Below are 19,000 nucleotides of genomic sequence, written 5' to 3'. Positions count from 1 at the left end.
TGGTTCATCCTAAGGAATCCAAAGGAGGGGGTCATCTCTGCAGGGGGTATGCTCTGCTCTTCCCGCCAAGATTCCTTAGTCTTAAGTAGTTCATAATTCCCTATCATTCATAACTTGCGCATGCACTCTGCGATTCTCTCGCAGAGTGAACCAAACAGTAGGATATGTAACAAGGTTCAGTATGATACCACTCATGATGTTATTCCTTCAACCCATTCCGTGTATTTCACTAATATGCATGTAACTCTGATATAACATATAAATACTACTATATTTCGACATAACTGACTATGTGTTGCAACTACCATTAATGTGTACTATTTTATAAGTATGCGTGTTTGTGCGAATATATGGTAAAAGACCAATTACTGCTGCTGCCGCGTGTAGTGGATGCGTACGCCCTTTCACGCCGTAGCGTGCCCTTGTATGTCATAGCGTACCGTACGCATCTTTTCAGACAAAGACAACCAAGTTTGCTCGACTTTAATTGAAATGACTTTATCCAATTTGCTGACTTCGACACATCTGATGGTCAGAGGGCATAATACCAGCTGTGCCCCAGCCACCGTTATCTTCTCCTTAGCGTGCATATAAATTAAATCAATTTTTAGTACAACCCTAGACACAGTCCTCTAGGTTCCAATATCCCACAGAGGGGGTGCAGAATATGAGCCCCCAGTATTAGAGCAGTATTTCTATTAATACCACACTGTCATACGTATATCTATCTGACAGCAGCCAAAGCTAGAATCACTTATATTACTAAGCATAATAACCTGAACACAAAGCGGCTGCTCTGTACAACTGCTGTACATCTACTGTCTGCTCCACCATATTGTCTTTATTCCCTATTTCCATCATCTGATGCTCTGTACATCAACTGTACATCTACTGTCTGCTCCACCATATTGTCTTTATTCCCATTCTCCATCATCTGACTTTCTTCTCTACATCAATCTATTCCTCACCTGAGGTCTCCATCTTTCTTCTCCCTCTTATTAGGGATGTGCACCGGCCACTTTTGGTGTCTCGTGTTTTGTGTTTTGGATTCGGATTTGCTTGAGGTTTTGGGTTCGGATTTGTTTCGCAAAACACCTGACAAAAGGTTTTGGTTCGGATTTATTTTGTAAAAAACATAAAAAGTGCTAAAAACCAGTTTTGTGGGTTTTTTTTCACTCCTACGCTATTATTAACCTCAATAACATTACATAACAATCATTTCCACTAATTTCCAGTCTAATCTGAACACCTCACAATATTGTTTTTAGGCCAAAAGGTTACACCGAGGTAGCTTGAGCACATAATGCCAAAAAAAGAGGTACAAGATGGAATTGTTCTGGGCCCTCCCTCCCACCCCTCGCGAGATTCAACGCGAGACTTGGACGACTGAGCCTCGTTTTTATTTTTTTGCCCGCCGGAAATATCCGAACAGTGCTCGGATCCCGTTCGGATCCGCGCTGTTCGGGTGGGCTCGGATTAGCGGAATCCGAGCCCGCTCATCTCTACCTCTTATCATGTTTCATCTATCTTATCACTAACAAGTCTTTGTTTTTTCTTTGTGTATAAAATGATGAAAGGGAAGGATGTGACTTGGCTAAATCAATGTTTTAATTTTACAACTTTGTCTTATATTACACAATACATAAATCAATTTCTTTACAGATTGTGTGATAACCTGTCAGTGATTGTTCTTCAGATCACAGAGAATATAGACTGACTGATGGACCTAGTGATTGTTCGGGTCACTTAGAAGTAAGACATGGTATCACTTGGGACTACGTCTGTGAGACTAATATGGATCTAAGAGGAGCCAATGTCATGTGCAAGGAGATTGGATGTGGACTAGCGGTGACATCATTAATGACCTACACAAGAAAGAGTCAAATAATCCGGACAGAAGACATCAAGTGTGTTGGTAATGAGTCCAAGTTACTGGACTGTGTGAGAGATCCTAAGCCTGAGGGAACCTGCACCAACCAAAATATCCTTACCATTCAATGTCTAGGTAAAGCGCTACAGAATTTGCTGGCGCTATATAAATAAATGTTGATGATGTTGATGATGAGGTATGGTATCTATTATTAAACCCATTATATTCATCTGGGTCTATATAATATGTCATGCTGCTTCATTTACTACTATAGATAATATATATAATTTGTAAATGTATTATTTTAATTCCTTTTTTTAAATACTGCCTTACGGATATGAATAGAACAAATGTCATGATGCTGTATTTACATTTACTTAATGAGATATTTCATAAAACCTTAAATGTGTTCAGATCCTCAACTGAGTCATAGAAATATAAACAATCTAATAAATCAAATAACATACAAAATTATATATTTTTCCATTCATTTATTGATCAAAATAATTCAAAAGTAAATATATTTGTTGGAAACATTTTGTGAACCGCTAGGATTATCAGGGATAACTTGAATCAAGAGTGTCAATCAATGGGATGACAATTAGGTGTGAGTCCAGGTTGTCCTGCCCTATTTACAAATCATAAAACTGAATCTTCACTACCACAGACTGGTCTTCACCAGACAGACTTGTGAATGCATGCCATGCCTCCATCCAAGGGGATTACTGAGGACTTCACTACCACAGACTGGTCTTCACCAGACAGGCTTGTGAATGCATGCCATGCCTCCATCCAAGGGGATTACTGAGGACTTCATTACCACAGACTGGTCGTCACCAGACAGGCTTGTGAATGCATGCCATGCCTCCATCCAAGGGGATTACTGAGGACTTCATTACCACAGACTGGTCGTCACCAGACAGGCTTGTGAATGCATGCCATGCCTCCATCCAAGGGGATTACTGAGGACATCACTACCACAGACTGGTCGTCACCAGACAGGCTTGTGAATGCCTGCCATGCCTCCATCCAAGGGGATTACTGAGGACATCATTACCCCAGACTGGTCTTCACCAGACAGGCTTGTGAATGCATGCCATGCCTCCATCCAAGGGGATTACTGAGGACTTCATTACCACAGACTGGTCGTCACCAGACAGGCTTGTGAATGCATGCCATGCCTCCATCCAAGGGGATTACGGAGGACTTCATTACCCCAGACTGGTCTTCACCAGACAGGCTTGTGAATGCATGCCATGCCTCCATCCAAGGGGATTACTGAGGACATCACTACCCCAGACTGGTCTACACCAGACAGGCTTGTGAATGCATGCCATGCCTCCATCCAAGGGGATTACTGAGGACTTCACTACCACAGACTGGTCTTCACCAGACAGGCTTGTGAATGCATGCCATGCCTCCATCCAAGGGGATTACTGAGGACTTCAGAAAAAGTCTTATTGATGTTCATCAGGGAAGGAAAGGTCACAAAATGATTTCTAAAGACTTTTGGCTTTACCAATCTACTGTCAGGGTGATGCACAAATGGAGACAATTCAATACCATTCCTCCTCTCCCTGGAAGTGGTCGTCCAACATAGAAACTCTAAGAGTAAGGCAAATAATATTCCAGGATATCACAAAGTACCCCAGTGTAACGTGAAAGGATCTCCAGGCCTCTCTTACACTGGCTGATGTCAGTGTTCATGAGTCCACCATCAGCCAATCACTGAGCAGGAATAGTGTGCATGGGATGATAGAAAGGCTAAAAGACATTGCTCTCCAAGATAAAATGGCTGCCCTAGTAACGTTTGTTAGAGAGAAATGTAACTACTGAAAGAATGTTCTATGGATGGTTGAGTCTAAAATACAACTTTTTGGCTTAAATGAGAAACACTTTGAATAAAACCAATCACTGCATTCCAACATAGTTATCCCATCCCAACCGTGAGCCACGGTGGTGGTAGTGTCATGGTTTGTGGTTGTTTTGCTGCCACAGCTCCAGGACAGCTGGCCATCATCGATGGAACTATGAGTTCTAGATTGTACCAGAGAATTCTTCATGAGACTGTCTTGTATTCATCCATGAACTGAAGATCAACAGAAACGGGATCTTGCACCAAATCAACGACCCTGAGCACACAAGTCAGCCTGCAAATAATGAAGATATTTTTGTTTTTTGGAAGCCCAGACCTTAATCCAATCGAAATGTTGTGGCAGCTCCTGGAGTGGATGTCATGTAAGAAAACCAACAACATCCATGAGTTGGAGCAGAAATTTAATGTTGGATCATTTTGTGTGTTATTTGATTCATTGTGTTCTATTTCTCACGTTGTATGACACAGTTAAAGTAACATTTATGGCGAAATTCAGAAAATTCTAAATGTCTCACACATTGTCTGCACCACTGTAACATGTTATTACCATGTTTTATTCTTCTCCTGTCTGACAGGTACATTCAATGGCTACAGACTAGTGAACGATAGTGATCACTGCTCAGGCAGAGTGGAGCTCTTACACCGAGGACAATGGAAGTCACTGTGTAATTCCCACTGGAATCTACAAGCAGCTAATGTCCTGTGTAGACAATTACACTGTGGTACAGCTGCCTCACTTCCAGCTGGAGGATATTATGGGGCAACAAATGAACCTTGGACAGATAGGTATCACTGTAAAGGATCTGAGTATCACCTGTGGGAATGTGATGTCACTACACTTGGAAACAATAAGTGTCCACATTGGGACACTGCAGGTGTGATTTGTACAGGTAAGTCTGACTGTACAGTTCTCCTACACATTGGGGCATTAGTACAACAGTTCCATACATCATCCTACTGATAGCCAACCCCATGGTGGTAATGAGGGAGCCAAATGTCCTCAGAAGGTGATTGGTGTTTATCCTCATTGTGTCACTATCCAAACCAGCTCCTCTATAGGAAGTAAACAGATCCCTCTGTTCTCTCTCACTGCAGCAGCAGGTTCCATGTAAACATGTATCAGGTGCACATAAAGATAACATTTTGTCCTGCTGTACAACTTAATCCTACTGTCTGTTACACACCTACAGGACAGAAGGAGTTTGTGCGTCTGATGGATGGAGAAAGTCATTGTGCAGGGAGACTAGAGGTCCTCACAAATGACACATGGAGCAGAGTGGTAGCCGATCAATGGGACATAAAGGAGGCTGAAGCTGTCTGCAGAGAATTGCATTGTGGGGACGCAGTTGAGGCATTTCCTATTGGAACACCACCGGTGATCGGTGGACATGTGACATCCAAGAGATATTTGTTCCAACTACCCAACTGGAGACACAAGACCCAACTGGAGAACTTCTCATCTACTGTTCCACCCTCTACAGTGACATATTCTATAGAGGGAAAGGATGTCGGAGTAATCTGCTCAGGTATAGAAGATTCATGTATTATAAAGAGATCATTTATAATCTGACATGTATTGGTATTGTGATTATAATCATGTCCACTTTGGTGCATGTGGAACTACATATCTGCTGATAGCCATGCTTGGTGCCTGGTGTGTCTGAGTGTTAGTATGTAACACATCAGTAGGTAGGATCACATTCAGATATACTGGACTGCACATACATGACACATAGAACATTCTTACATTGTGCCATACAAGCAGATAATACTGTGTAAGACCAGGCATGGTGAGCTGACACTGCTCCTGGTAGCTTCTCTCTGCTCATATCCAATGGGCCAGAGAGGAATAGGAGTCAGAGAGGCCATTTAACATGTGCGGGATGGACTTATGTGTGATGAAGTGTCCACATCGCCATTTATTGTATGAATTGTTACATCTGTGACAACGTGTGGTCCAAAGGTGAGTAAGATCTAGATAAGTGCCATTCAGTGTTCTGCCAGTACTTGGACCACGCTGCCACATTTCTCCAGTTGGAGATGCAGGTGGTCACCTGAAGGCCTCTACAGGCACCTGAAATGGTTATGTGTGTTACTCATATTCTTGAATCTCAGGAGTCATCATCTGATTAAGATTCACCTTGGATGATATTAGGGAATTAATTCCCTCTCTCTCCTTCACCATTATCATTGTTTAGTTGTAAGGTCCCAAATAACGCGATAGCTCCGAATAGTAGATTTAAATCCAACTCTACTTTTACCTTCACCTGCTGGTCTATCTGACGTCCCTGTGATATACTCTTTTCTGTATTAATGTTTATTTCTACTATACATCCCACAATAGTTAATTCTATAAAATAACTAGATAGAATTTCCTTTGAATTTCAGTGATTGGGTAAAATACTTTATTTACTGTGAATGTGTAATGTTATTTGACATAAGGTATCAGATATACTAATATATCCATGTTGTGTCTCCTAATACAGAGAGCAAACGTCTACGGTTGGTGAATGGTCCTGGTCGCTGTGCTGGTAGAGTGGAGGTCTATCACCAGGGACAGTGGGGGACTATCTGTGATGACTTATGGGACCAAGCAGATGCCAATGTGGTTTGTAAACAGCTAAATTGTGGCTATGCTGTTACTGCCACAACCCAGGCCCATTATGGGAGAGGAACTGGGAAGATCTGGATGGACAATGTACAATGTACAGGGAATGAAACTGTTCTTTGGAACTGCACATTCAGACAGTGGGGTCAGCACAATTGTGGACACAAAGAGGACAGTGGTGTAATATGTTCAGGTACATAGTAAATGTGTCAGGATCGGTGTCCGCTATGAATCCCAACTTTCCTTTTTACAACTGAGTTGCTATGGCAACCATCAAGCAGCCAGGTGATAGGTTCAGCAGGAGCCTTACAATTTTCTCCCTGGTCCTTATAGTACAGGGAGTCCTATATCTCATGCCATTAATAGCTTCAGCCATGCTGTGCAGTTGCTAAGCCTGCTTTCTTGTTATGACTGCTCTTGGTGTGACCTTTCCTTGGATATTAACCCTGTCTGTTTGTTGCCTGCCCTAACGAGTGCCTGGATACTGACCTAGTCTGTTAGCTGCCTGGACTGACATCAGCCTGGGTTCTGACATTGTCTGCCTGCTGTATGTCCTGACACTACTTGGACATTCGTCTAGCTGCCTGCGCTGACCTCGGCCTTGATTATGACACTGTTAGCTGTCTGCGCTGACCTCGGTCTGGGTTCTGACACTGTCTGCATGCGGTCTGTCCTGACACTGCTTGGACATTTTGTCTAGCTGTCTGTGCTGACCTCGGCCTGGGTTATGACACTGTTTGCTGTCTGTGCTGACCTCGGCCTGGGTTCTGACACTGTCTGCATGCTGTCTGTCCTGACACTGCTTCAACATTCATCTAGCTGCCTGCGCTGACCTCGGCCTGGGTTCTGACACTGTCTGTTAGCTGCCTGTCTTGACACTGCTTGGACATTCGTCTAGCTGCCTGCTGTCCCTTCCTGGTTTACACTATTCTACCTCTGGAGGAACTACATGTTTAGTAGCTCTGCAAGACCTGCTGATCACCTTGGTAAGTCCTAAACTCAGTGCCCTCCTGTCTGCCATTTCAGTCTCCAATGTTATCCTGCACCAATATCATGATTGGTTTAAGCTCCTACTATCACGTGTTAAGTCCTGGGGAAAACCGAGTACCGGTGAGCATATCGCTCTCTATGTGGATAGGGAAGCTATAAGTGAAAGCTACATATAGTTGGTTATAGAGGAGTTATCCAAGTTTCTGACAATTGGCATCACAAAATATAGGAAGAAACACCTGGTGATCATCTCTGTGTGTACAACAAAACCATCAATAACTTACTTCTGACCACACAATAGTACAAGTGTTAGGGATTACCTGCCCTGAGTAAGGCATCGGGTAGGTGGTTAGATCAGGCTGAGACGAGGAATACATTTTACATTTGAGCATTGCTAACGTGTTTGCTTATCTTTGGACTGACTGCATCTGGATGCTTTTTGCTATCTCAATCTAAGACTAAATTGTAGTAAAACGTTTCCTACCTATAAATTGTTCTAATTATTTTGGCCAGATGATTCCTGTTATGTTACTAGCTTAAAAATAGTTGCAATATAAATCAGTAATTACAGGTAAGTGAACAACTCTGACAGAGCTGATTAATACATTTGTTCTTGCAGAGTTCCTGGACCTTCGTCTGGTTAGTGGGTCACATGACTGTGAAGGACGCCTGGAAGTCTATTATAATGGAAGTTGGGGATCTGTATGTAATAACGTTATGCCAGAAGACTCAATCTCTGTTATCTGCAGACATCTGAGCTGTGGATCTAAGGGTCACTTACTTACTGCACAGGAGACATTTGGCAAAGGAAATAAACCTTTTTGGGTGGACCATATTAATTGTCACAAAGGTGCCAACTTCTTATGGCAGTGTCCTTCATCTCCATGGAATATCAACTCCTGCGATGATAGAGACCTAGCCAGGATTGTGTGTGAGTAACTGAATGTTTATTTACACCATGTTTCCTGATCTGCATCTCATCATGCTGATTAATTACTTGGTTTATATAATATAATGTTAATGAATATGGATGTACTAAAATTAATAGAACTGTTTCTGATAAAGAATATATATATCTGTATTGGATACTGAAGTAACCAGTGGATCACAAGCTTTACTGGGATCACCTCCTTGATCCTCAGATCATCAATCCCTGTGTTAGATCCTCAGATAACAGCCTGTAGGTAACACCACCAGGAAATATGATCTAAGTATGTTTTCTAGTAAATTATTTGATACAATGGAAAAGTGACAGTACTGAGCTGTAATTTTACTTATTCTGTTTAAGTGCTTTGATTACACACTTACCCAATTTATAAAAGCTACCAAGTCTGATTTACATGATTATAGAATAGAATGAATATCTATAATATAAATGCTTAGTGGCGTGTGTTAGTCTGTCTGTGTGTGTGTGTGTGTGTGTGTGTGTGTGAAAAAAATAAAACCAAGCTGCAGCGCCACCTGCTGGGCGGAGTTATACACTGACCTACTAAATTCTTAGTGTGTGTGGAAAAAAAATTCAGAAAGGGCTGAAATTTGGTATACTAAGATGTTTTTAATTTGTTAATTTAATTTGTTAATTGTTAAAAGTGTTTATAAAGATTTTAAAAAAATATAGATATATTTCTTGAAGGAGAAGTGACAGTTGGGAGTGGTTGGTGGTTGCCGGGGGTGACAGTGGGGAGTGGTTGGTGGTTGCCGGGGGTGACAGAGTGAGAGGAGTGTGATACTCAGGACCGCTGAGAGAGATCCCTGTGTCTGGATAGACATCTGGATAGATGTGGCGATGAAAATGAAGGATGAGGTGATGGAGAAAAATGATGAGGTGGTGACATGTGGACAAAACCACGTTAAAAAAGGGCGCTTACGTCGTGAAGTAACGCTCTTCCCCTGAGGAGGCCTGGGCTATGGCCCAAATGCATGACAAGAACCTTTTTAACACCATAAGTAGCTTGATTTGACTAGAATGCATGAGTATCATGCAGGGGTAACTTGTGTGTATATATATATATATATATATATATATATATATATATATAATATGTGTCTGTATATACGTTAAACATTTGTAGATAAAAGCTATAAGTGCAGTCATGAATGTAATATTGGCACCTTTGCACTGTATATTCTTTTAAGGCGACATCACTGAACCTTCTCCTTGGATGACTGTAGGGAATGTGATATTTTGCTTTCTGTAACCATAGGGATGATGCGCTTCACCAAACCTCTAATCTCCACCGGACATTCTCCCAGTAGGAGTTGGATAAGCTGTGTTTTGGTAAACTCCAGTCAGGCTTCCCTATGTCTCTCACCCAGCGGTGGGGCCCTACTAGGCCTCTTACCATATATCCCCCTTTCATTGAATTGCTGACAGGTGGTGCAAGTAGAAACTGTTGTACCCGTGTCTGAAGGATGGCGTGAATCTGCTGGGCTGCTGATCGAGGTGTTCTCCACCAGTCCAACAATCCTTTCATCAAGTTATCTCTTGTGGTCCCACCCAGGGAGGTTGGCTACAGGGCGACGGACCTTAAACTTCCTGATAACATTATGTATAGTGGAAACGGGTACATCAATGTGTCTGAAGATTGATTTGTAGCCCTCAGATTGTCCATGTCTGGCCACAATCTTCTGTCTGACCTCCTAAGACTATTCTCTGGCTTTCTTTCTTTTCTCCAGTGCTCATTGCAGTACTCACAGTGACACATAACTAGAGATGAGCGCACTCGGATTTATGAAATCCGAGCCCACCCGAACGTTGCCGATCCGAGTTGGATCCGAGACAGATCCGGGTATTGGCACCAAATTCAAATCTGAAACTGAGGCTCTGACTCATAATCCCGTTGTCGGATCTCGCGATACTCGGATCCTATAAATTCCCTGCTAGTCGCCGCCATCTTCACTCGGGCATTGATCAGGGTAGAGGGAGGGTGTGTTAGGTGGTCCTCTGTCCTGCTATATCTCATGCTGTTCTGTTCAGTTCTGTTCAGTTCAGTTCAGTTCAGTTCTGTGCTGTGCTGTGCTGTGCTCAGTCCAGTGGTGCTGTGTCCTGTGCTCTGTCCTTCTGAGTTCAGTGGTGCTGCTGGGTCCTGTGCTGTGTCCTGTTCAGTCCAGTGGTGCTGTGTCCTGTGCTCTGTGCTTCTAAGGGCATAGTTATTTCCCCAATATTCCTAAGTGTTTAAAAAAATACAAAAAACGAATTTATTCATTTTTTAACTACAACAAAATTTGCACAACCAATCCTGCAGTATAAGCCCATTGGTACTGCAATATTACCAAGTTCACACATTCAGCAGTAAAAGTCCAGTGGTACTGCAATATTACAAAGTTCACACATTCTGCAGTATCAGTCCAGTGGTGCTGTGTCCTGTGCTCTGTCCTGCTGAATTCAGTAGTGCTGCTGGGTCCTGTGCTGTGTCCTGTGCTCTGTGCTTCTAAGGGCATAGTTATTTCCCCATTATTCCCAAGTTTTTAAAAAATGAAAAAAAAGTAATAAAAAAAATAAAAATTAAAAATTAAAAAAAAAAATATATAATTATAACCAAATTTGCAAAAACAATCCAGCAGTATAAGTCCATTGGTACTGCAATATTACCAAGTTCACACATTCAGCAGTAAAAGTCCAGTGGTACTGCAATATTACAAAGTTCACACATTCTGCAGTATCAGTCCAGTGGTGCTGTGTGCTGTGCTCTGTCAATTTTGAGTTCAGTGGTGCTGCTGGGCCCTGTGCTGTGTCCTGTTCAGTCCAGTGGTGCTGTGTCCTCTGCTCTGTGCTTCTAAGGGCATAGTTATTTCCCCATTATTCCCAAGTGTTTACAAAATTAAAAAAAAGTTATAAAAAAAAATACAAAAAAATAATTAAAAAAAAAATTAATTACAACAAAATTTGCAAAACCAAACCTGCAGTATAAGCCCATTGGTACTGCAATATTACCAAGTTCACTGATTCAGCAGTATAAGTCCAGTGGTACTGCTATTACAAAGTTCACTGATTCAGCAGTATAAGTCCAGTGGTACTGCTATTACAAAGTTCACTGATTCAGCAGTATAAGTCCAGTGGTACTGCTATTACAAAGTTCACTGATTCAGCAGTATAAGTCCAGTGGTACTCTCCTGTATAATTTTTAAAGGCTTTGCCGAGTGTGTGTGGCTTAGGGGTACGCTCTCTTGTGCTACATATAATGGAAAACCAAAATTTGGAGGATAAAGTAGGGAAAGATCAAGACCTACTTCCTTCTAATGCTGAAGCTGCTGCCACTAGTCATGACATAGACGATGAAATGCCATCAACGTCGTCTGGCAAGCCCGATGCCCAATCTCCTAGTACAGGGCATGTAAAATCCAAAAAGCCCAAGTTCTCAAAAAATAGCAAAAAGAGAAACTTAAAATCAGCTGAGGAGAAACGTAAAGTTGGCAATATGCCATTTACGACACGTAGTGGCAAGGAACGGCTTAGGCCCTGGCCCGTGTTCATGACTAGTGGTCCAGCTTCACCCAAGGATCTAAGCCCTCCTCCCCCCCCCTACAAAAAATTTAAGAGAGTTATGCTGTCAGCAACAACAACAAAACAGCAAAGAACTCTGCCTTCTAAACAGATGACATCACAAATCCCCAAGGCGAGTCCAAGGGTGTTGTTGGTTGTGAACCCTGACCTTCCCATCACTGTACGGGAAGAGGTGACTCCATCCAGCATTTGCAGCACACCCTCTGCATATGCTGGAAGGATCACCCACAGTCCAGTTACAGATTTGGCTAATGAAGGTGTGAATGTTGTACACCGGGAGGAGGATATTGATGTAGCTGGCGCTGAGGAGGATGTTGATGATTATGATGCAGACAGATACCAAATTGCCTTTCTCAATTTCTATTTATATTCTAGATTATATAACGGCTGAATAGTTTTCTGTTTTACTCCTAGTGGAGAGGGGATCTGATGCAGACAGATACCAAACTGTCTTTGTCCATTTCTTTGTATATTTGAATTTCTAGTTCTACAGTCTATGCAGGCTGCTTTATTTATATTCAACTACAAGTGTGGGGCGGGGGGGGGGGGCATAGATAGCCACCAAAGTAACGTGGTCCATTTAATTACACTTTCTAGCTCCACAGTCTGTGCAGCCTGCTTTTTTTATCTTCAAAGTATTTATATTTACAATCTAAATTAACTGGAGGTAGTGACGTGGTAGAACTCCAAAAGGCAGTTTGGAAGCCCCTGTACAAACTGGCTCTATTTTTTAACTGCGTTGTCCCCCCTCCAGTGTGTACTCGGAAAGAGTTTTTAGTGCAGCTGGGAACCTGGTCAGTGAGCGGCGAAGGAGGTTGCTTCCTCACAATGTTGAAAAAATGATGTTTATAAAAATGAATAATGAATTCCTCAATGAAGTACAGCACTGCCCTCCAGACAGTACAGAGGGACCTGTGGTTGTGGAGTCCAGCGGGGATGAATTGATAATGTATGAGGAGGAGGAAGTACACACTGTAGGGGGAGAGGAATCAGAGGTTGAGGATGAGGACGACATCTTTCCTCAGTAGAGCCTGTTTAGTTTGTACAGGGAGAGATGAATTGTTTTATTGGTGTGGGGGCCCAAACAAACCAATCATTTCAGCCAAAGTTGTTTGGTAGGCCCTGTCGCTGAAATGATTGGTTTGTTAAAGTGTGAATGTCCTATTTCAACAACATAAGGGTGGGTGGGAGGGCTCAAGGACAATTCCATCTTGGAACTTTTTGTTTGCATTATATGACCAATCAACAGTCGTTTGCCATGTTCAAAAAGTAAAACCAAATTTAAACAAATTCAGGAAATTAAACCAAAAGTAAAATGCCCTGTCATAATTTAAAACAAGAGGGATTGACGTGCTCTAGAACTACTGTATTGTTGTTTATATTTTATAAACACTACACTTGAAAGCTTGAGTCTTTCAATGAAAAAGTAACTGTCCATTGCACGAATATTTGCAGAAAGAATAAATAAAAAAAAATAAATAAATAAATAAATACTCACGTGATCGCGCGGCGCCGTGTCCCTCCTCTCCTCCATTCACACTGACTGCCGGGCGTGACGTCATCAAGTCACGCCTGTCAGTCAGTGAGGAGCGCCGCAGCCAGCATGAAGAAAGAAGACAGAAGAGGAGACAGAAGAGCAGAAAAGAAAAGAAAGAAGTTGACAAAAGGTAAGTAAAGAAACGGAGAGGCAAGGGGAGGAAAACAGGGAGGGACAGTACTATAAAGAAAGGGGACAGAGAAACAGAGGAGGAAAAAAAGGAGAGAGCCACAGAGTAATAAAAAAAAAAGTGGGAGAGAGGAACAGAGGAGGAAAAAAAGGAGAGAGCCACAGGGGAATAAAAAAAAATTGGGGAGAGAGGAACAGAGGAGGGAAAAAAAGTGGGAGAGAGGAACAGAGGAGGGAAAAAAAGTGGGAGAGAGGAACAGAGGAGGAAAAAAAGGAGAGAGCCACAGGGGAATAAAAAAAAATTGGGGAGAGAGGAACAGAGGAGGGAAAAAAAGTGGGAGAGAGGAACAGAGGAGGGAAAAAAAGTGGGAGAGAGGAACAGAGGAGGAAAAAAAGGAGAGAGCCACAGAGGAATAAAAAAAAATTGGGGAGAGAGGAACAGAGGAGGAAAAAAAAGTGGGAGAGAGGAACAGAGGAGGAAAAAAAAGTGGGAGAGAGGAACAGAGGAGGAAAAAAAAGTGGGAGAGAGGAACAGAGGAGGAAAAAAAGTGGGAGAGAGGAACAGAGGAATAAAAAAAGTGGGAGAGAGGCACAAAGTAAAAAAGAAGGGGGAAAAGCAGCATGGAGGTCGCAGTGTGAGCATAAGGGGGTACAGTGTAGTTGTGATGAAGGGGCACAGTATTGTGTGTGTGATGGCACAGGGGGCTTGTTGCAATGTAGTGTGTGTGAGGTAGGTGGCGGCTAATTAATAGGCGCTATTTTGTTTGTAGGGTGATGGTGAGGCAATTTAATAGTAGGGACTATTAATTTAAGATGGGGTGGTTTGGGGGCTATTGAATCTTGGGGTGAGTTTAGGGAGAATGAGGTCTATTTATTAAATGTGACTATGAATTATTTAATGGCAGTGATGGTTGCGGGAAATAGGTATTGCTGGGGCTGTTTGCAGGAAGTGAAATAGGTTTATTTATTAAATGTGAATAGTATTATTTTAATGTTGGGGCTGGAGGAAGGCCTAATTATTAATCGTGGGTGCTATTGATTTAACGCCGGGGCTGGCTGTAATTTTCTAAATGTAGCCATTTTTTTTTTCAAAATAGGTCCTCCAACATTTCTGGATCCGGACAAGCCACAACTAAAGAAACCAGCAGCCACAGGTGGAGAAAGTGAGAAGAACAGGTAGGAGAGAGCAGCACAGTGTGTGAAATGTTGTGATTCTAGTAGGGACAATGGCAATTTTTGGTGAATGTTGTGCCCAATGTAAGGTGTAGGCCAAGACTGAACTGTTTGTTTACACACTGCATTGTTTGTAATCTACACTGTGGTGGTAGATGTCCTGAAAGTCAGGAGTGCTTGAACATATGTGACACTCCGGCGAATTGAGAGCCTAGTGGTTTTTATGTTAGCCACGCCCAATGGCACGTTTGCCACGCCCCCAAATGCATGACCACACCTCCCAAAATTTTTGCACCGCCGTTTGGCTAGCTACGCCCCTGAATGTATGACCATACACCCAAATTTTTTTGCGCCGCCGTAAGGCCTCGGTACCAAATTGTGTACCGGGGCCACCACACTACGCAGTCAAGAAAGATAGATGCGTATCATAGATAAAGTACATTCAGTGTTGTGGGGCAAATTGAAAAATATTCAAAATGCACTGACATTATCAAAAACAAGAGGTTTTCACACGCTGAAACTCCAACATGTATATGATGGAGAGGATGGAGGAGCAGCCGTATGTGCAGTGTAATGCAGACCTGTTGAAGGTTTTTTATATATTTTATTGTGGTGGCCAGTGGCCAGTCCTCTACGCAGTCCAGATACTATTTTTGGGTGTAATGCAGACCTGTTGAAGGTTTTCTATATATTATATTGTGGTGGCCAGTGGCCAGTCCTCTACGCAGTCCAGATACTATTTTTGGGTGTAATTCAGACCTGTTGAAGGTTTTCTATATATTTTTTATTGTGGTGCCCAGTGCCCACTACTCTACGCAGTCCAGATACTATTTTTGGGTGTAATTCAGACCTGTTGAAGGTTTTCTATATATTTTTTATTGTGGTGCCCAGTGCCCACTACTCTACGCAGTCCAGATACTATTTTTGGGTGTAATGCAGACCTGTTGAAGGTTTTCTATATATTATATTGTGGTGGCCAGTGGCCAGTCCTCTACGCAGTCCAGATACTATTTTTGGGTGTAATTCAGACCAGTTGATGGGTTTTTATTTATATTGTGGGGAACACTCCTCTACGCAGTCCAGAAAGATACCTCGTTGCAACGTTTTGTACTAAAAAAAAAAAATATTGTGAGGTGTTAGGTTTTCAGAATAGCCTTTAAATTAGTGGAAATTATTGTTATTGAATGTTATTGAGGTTAATAATAGCATAGGAGTGAAAATAAGCCCAAAAACTTGATTTTTACACTTTTTAGGTTTTTTTCAAAAAAAATCCGAATCCAAAACCTTAAATCCGAACCAAAACCTTTCGGCAGGTGTTTTGCGAAACAAATCCGAACCCAAAAGATCGAGAAAATCCGGATCCAAAACACAAAACACGAGACCTCAAAAGTCGCCGGTGCACATCCCTACACATAACAGGGGAATGAGTCCTTTTCTGTTGAGGGCTTTGTAGGTAAAGGAGAGTAATTTGATTTTGATTCTGTAGGACACAGGGAGCCAGTGTAGGGAATTGTAGAGTTGCGCAGCAGATGTGGAGCGGTGAGAGAGGAAGATCAGTCTTGCAGCAGCATTTAGGATGGATTGAAGTGTGGATATATGGGTGTCAGGAATGCCAGATAGCAGGAGGTGGCAATAGTCAAGACGGGAGATGATGAGAGAATGGATAAAAGTTTTGGAAGAAAGTTGAGTGAGAAACGGGCGTATTCTGGCAATGTTTATAAGGTGGAGTCGACAGGACTGGGAGAGAGTCTGGATGTGAGGAATAAAGCAGATGGCAGGTGATATATAGAGGAAAGTGGGGAGCAGAAGGGATCTCCAAGATATCACGGCTGCCTGATGTGTGTAAATGTCTTTACCCAAAGACAAGACATATAAACAAATATTATCACTTTTACTGACCTGCACACAACACGTATGAAGAGAGTAAAACTGAGGTTGGTGCCCCAGTAAATACACAGCACATGCCATGGTCTTGGATTCTCAAAGCAATTCAATTGGACGGAGTTCTGCTGAACACATAACAACATACAATGTTCATCTAGAGATGGAAGCTAGACATATACATCTTGATTCATCTTCATACACAAGTCCATGTGCGTGACGTATCGTGTGTGACCAGGAATCTCTTACATACGTGTTACTTAGCCGTATCACTTGCTCCAGGTGTAAGTATTATATGATAGTGATGACTACACGTATGTATGCCAGAACATGTGTTTGCAAGTAAGAGCAGCTCTAGAAAACTCATTTTAGGTACAGTACGTAATAAGAGCATCCTAACATATGTGTCATGAAAAAACAAATGTAATGCGCTGTGCTCTATCTGTCTACATACGGCTAGTAACGTACAGTCAGATCGTACTTATACCCAGGTACACATGGAAACATTTCTTGAGATCCACTTGGCTTTGAATACGGGGGTACGTGTGTAAGTTACATGTGTGCAAGTGACATGTGTGTAAGTTACATGTCTGCAAGTGACGTGTGTAAGTTACATGTCTGCAAGTGACATGTGTGTAAGTTACATGTGTGTAAGTGACATGTGTGTAAGTGACGTGTGTGTAAGTGACATGTGTGTAAGTGACGTGTGTGTAAGTGACGTGTGTGCAAGTGACATGTGTAAGTGACATGTGTGTAAGTTATATGTGTGTAAGTTACACGTGTGTAAGTTATATGTGTGTAAGTTACACGTGTGTAAGTTATATGTGTGTAAGTTACGTGTGTGCAAGTTGCGTTCACATTGCGTTCGAAGATGAATCAGGGAGCCCAAATTTAATGCAATAAGCGCTGACACAGATGTACCAGTATTATATTATAGGTGATGATTATAATAAAACACAGATTTATGGCCCTTCTCTCTGTGTCCTAACATCTCACATTCTGATACTAATTATCAGATGACAGTGATTGGATGTGATTTCCTCTCCTCACAACTGTCACCAGGAGACAGAAGAACAATGATTTACTGCTGGTTTCCCCACATACTTCTCACTGAGATGCAGAGATCTGAAGAACGTGGTTCCTGCAGCTGACAATTGATAACTGTACTTTATCATCTCATAAATAGGTGAGGAAAGGAAACCGAAGACACAACTTCCTGGTAACTGCCCAACGTCAGAGCCCTGTTCAGGTGAGGATTTTATTATACTCCATCTATAATACTATTATCCCACCGTCGCTGGATAATCATGTCCTACAGAGACGGTGCTTCATGGTTACTATCTACTGACATGGAAATAACATATTCATATAATTCAGTGAGTAGAAGCTGCAACAACACATATTATGTGTCTAGGAATTATACATCATCATTATCATTAGGTCATACAGGTATTTTACTTTATATCTGTGGAGGCAGCAACGTGGTGACCTGAACCAATATCGATGCCGACCTATCACATCACTAGGATCTAGTGACATCACTGTGATCATAACAATGCCGACCTATCACATCACTAGGATCTAGTGACATCACTGTAATCATAACAATGCCAACCTATCACATAACTAGGAGATTGTGATATCACTGTAATAATAACAATGCCGTCCTATCACATTACTAGGAACTAGTGACATTTCATATTGTGATGGGGGCACTGTTTTTTTATGATTTATTTATATCTTATTATAAAACAGTAAATTACCGGCATCATCATGAAATTATTATTATTATTATTATTATTATTAATTTTTATTTATAGGGTGCCACAAAGTATCCGTAGCGCCGTACAGGGACAAACAATGGCACAGTACAAGTAACAGTAAGCACTATAACTCTGGGGGCTCAGGCACAGCATGAAAGAGAGGGAGGGAGGGGAAAAGTGAGTATAGGCAGGTAACTATGGCCCAAGAGGGTGGGCACGGATGACAGGTTGAGAGTCACTGAGGGGAGCGGAGAGAAGCGAGAGGAGACAGAGGGCAGAGGGACAGAGAGGAGGTGAGCTGAGTAGCTGGAGAGCGCAGTTAAAAGTGATGGAAACAGAAGGTAGGAGAGCCCCGCTCAAAGGAGCGAACAATCTAAAGGGAGGGGAAGACAGACAGACACATGGATGAGACGGAGAGACGGGAGAAACGGAGACGGAGTCGAGGAAGGGGGAGAAGGGAAGAAGGGATGAGAAAGAGAGGTAGCCGACCGGTGGGAGTTTAGGCATGAGACTGGAAGGCTTTAAGGAAAAGGTGGGTTTTTAATGTTCGTTTGAAAGAGGACAGATTAGGGGAAGTTCTGATGGAGCGGGGGAGCTTGTTCCAATGGAGGAGAGCGGCGCGGGAGAAGTCTTGGATACGTGCGTGAGAGGAGGTAATCAGAGGGGAAG

At 42.3% G+C, this 19,000-nt stretch overlaps 1 protein-coding gene across 1 annotated transcript in view; it reads left to right on the top strand.

Annotated features, from left to right (window-relative positions):
- Positions 1–1,814: 1,814 nt before the first annotated feature.
- LOC142112122 (scavenger receptor cysteine-rich type 1 protein M130-like) overlaps positions 1,815–19,000 on the top strand; it is a 19,400-nt gene continuing 2,214 nt past the window's right edge. Inside the window, exons 1-6 of the mRNA XM_075193959.1 lie at positions 1,815–2,005; positions 4,322–4,636; positions 4,937–5,272; positions 6,233–6,547; positions 7,964–8,275; positions 17,755–17,817. Of these exons, the coding sequence (XP_075050060.1) occupies positions 1,819–2,005; positions 4,322–4,636; positions 4,937–5,272; positions 6,233–6,547; positions 7,964–8,275; positions 17,755–17,817 (1,528 nt within the window). The 5' untranslated portion in view covers positions 1,815–1,818. The remainder of the gene's footprint in view (positions 2,006–4,321; positions 4,637–4,936; positions 5,273–6,232; positions 6,548–7,963; positions 8,276–17,754; positions 17,818–19,000) is intronic.

Source organism: Mixophyes fleayi (genome assembly GCF_038048845.1).
Source record: "Mixophyes fleayi isolate aMixFle1 chromosome 12 unlocalized genomic scaffold, aMixFle1.hap1 SUPER_12_unloc_3, whole genome shotgun sequence".
Lineage (NCBI taxonomy): Eukaryota > Metazoa > Chordata > Amphibia > Anura > Limnodynastidae > Mixophyes > Mixophyes fleayi.
This window is presented reverse-complemented; position numbering and strand designations above follow the sequence as displayed.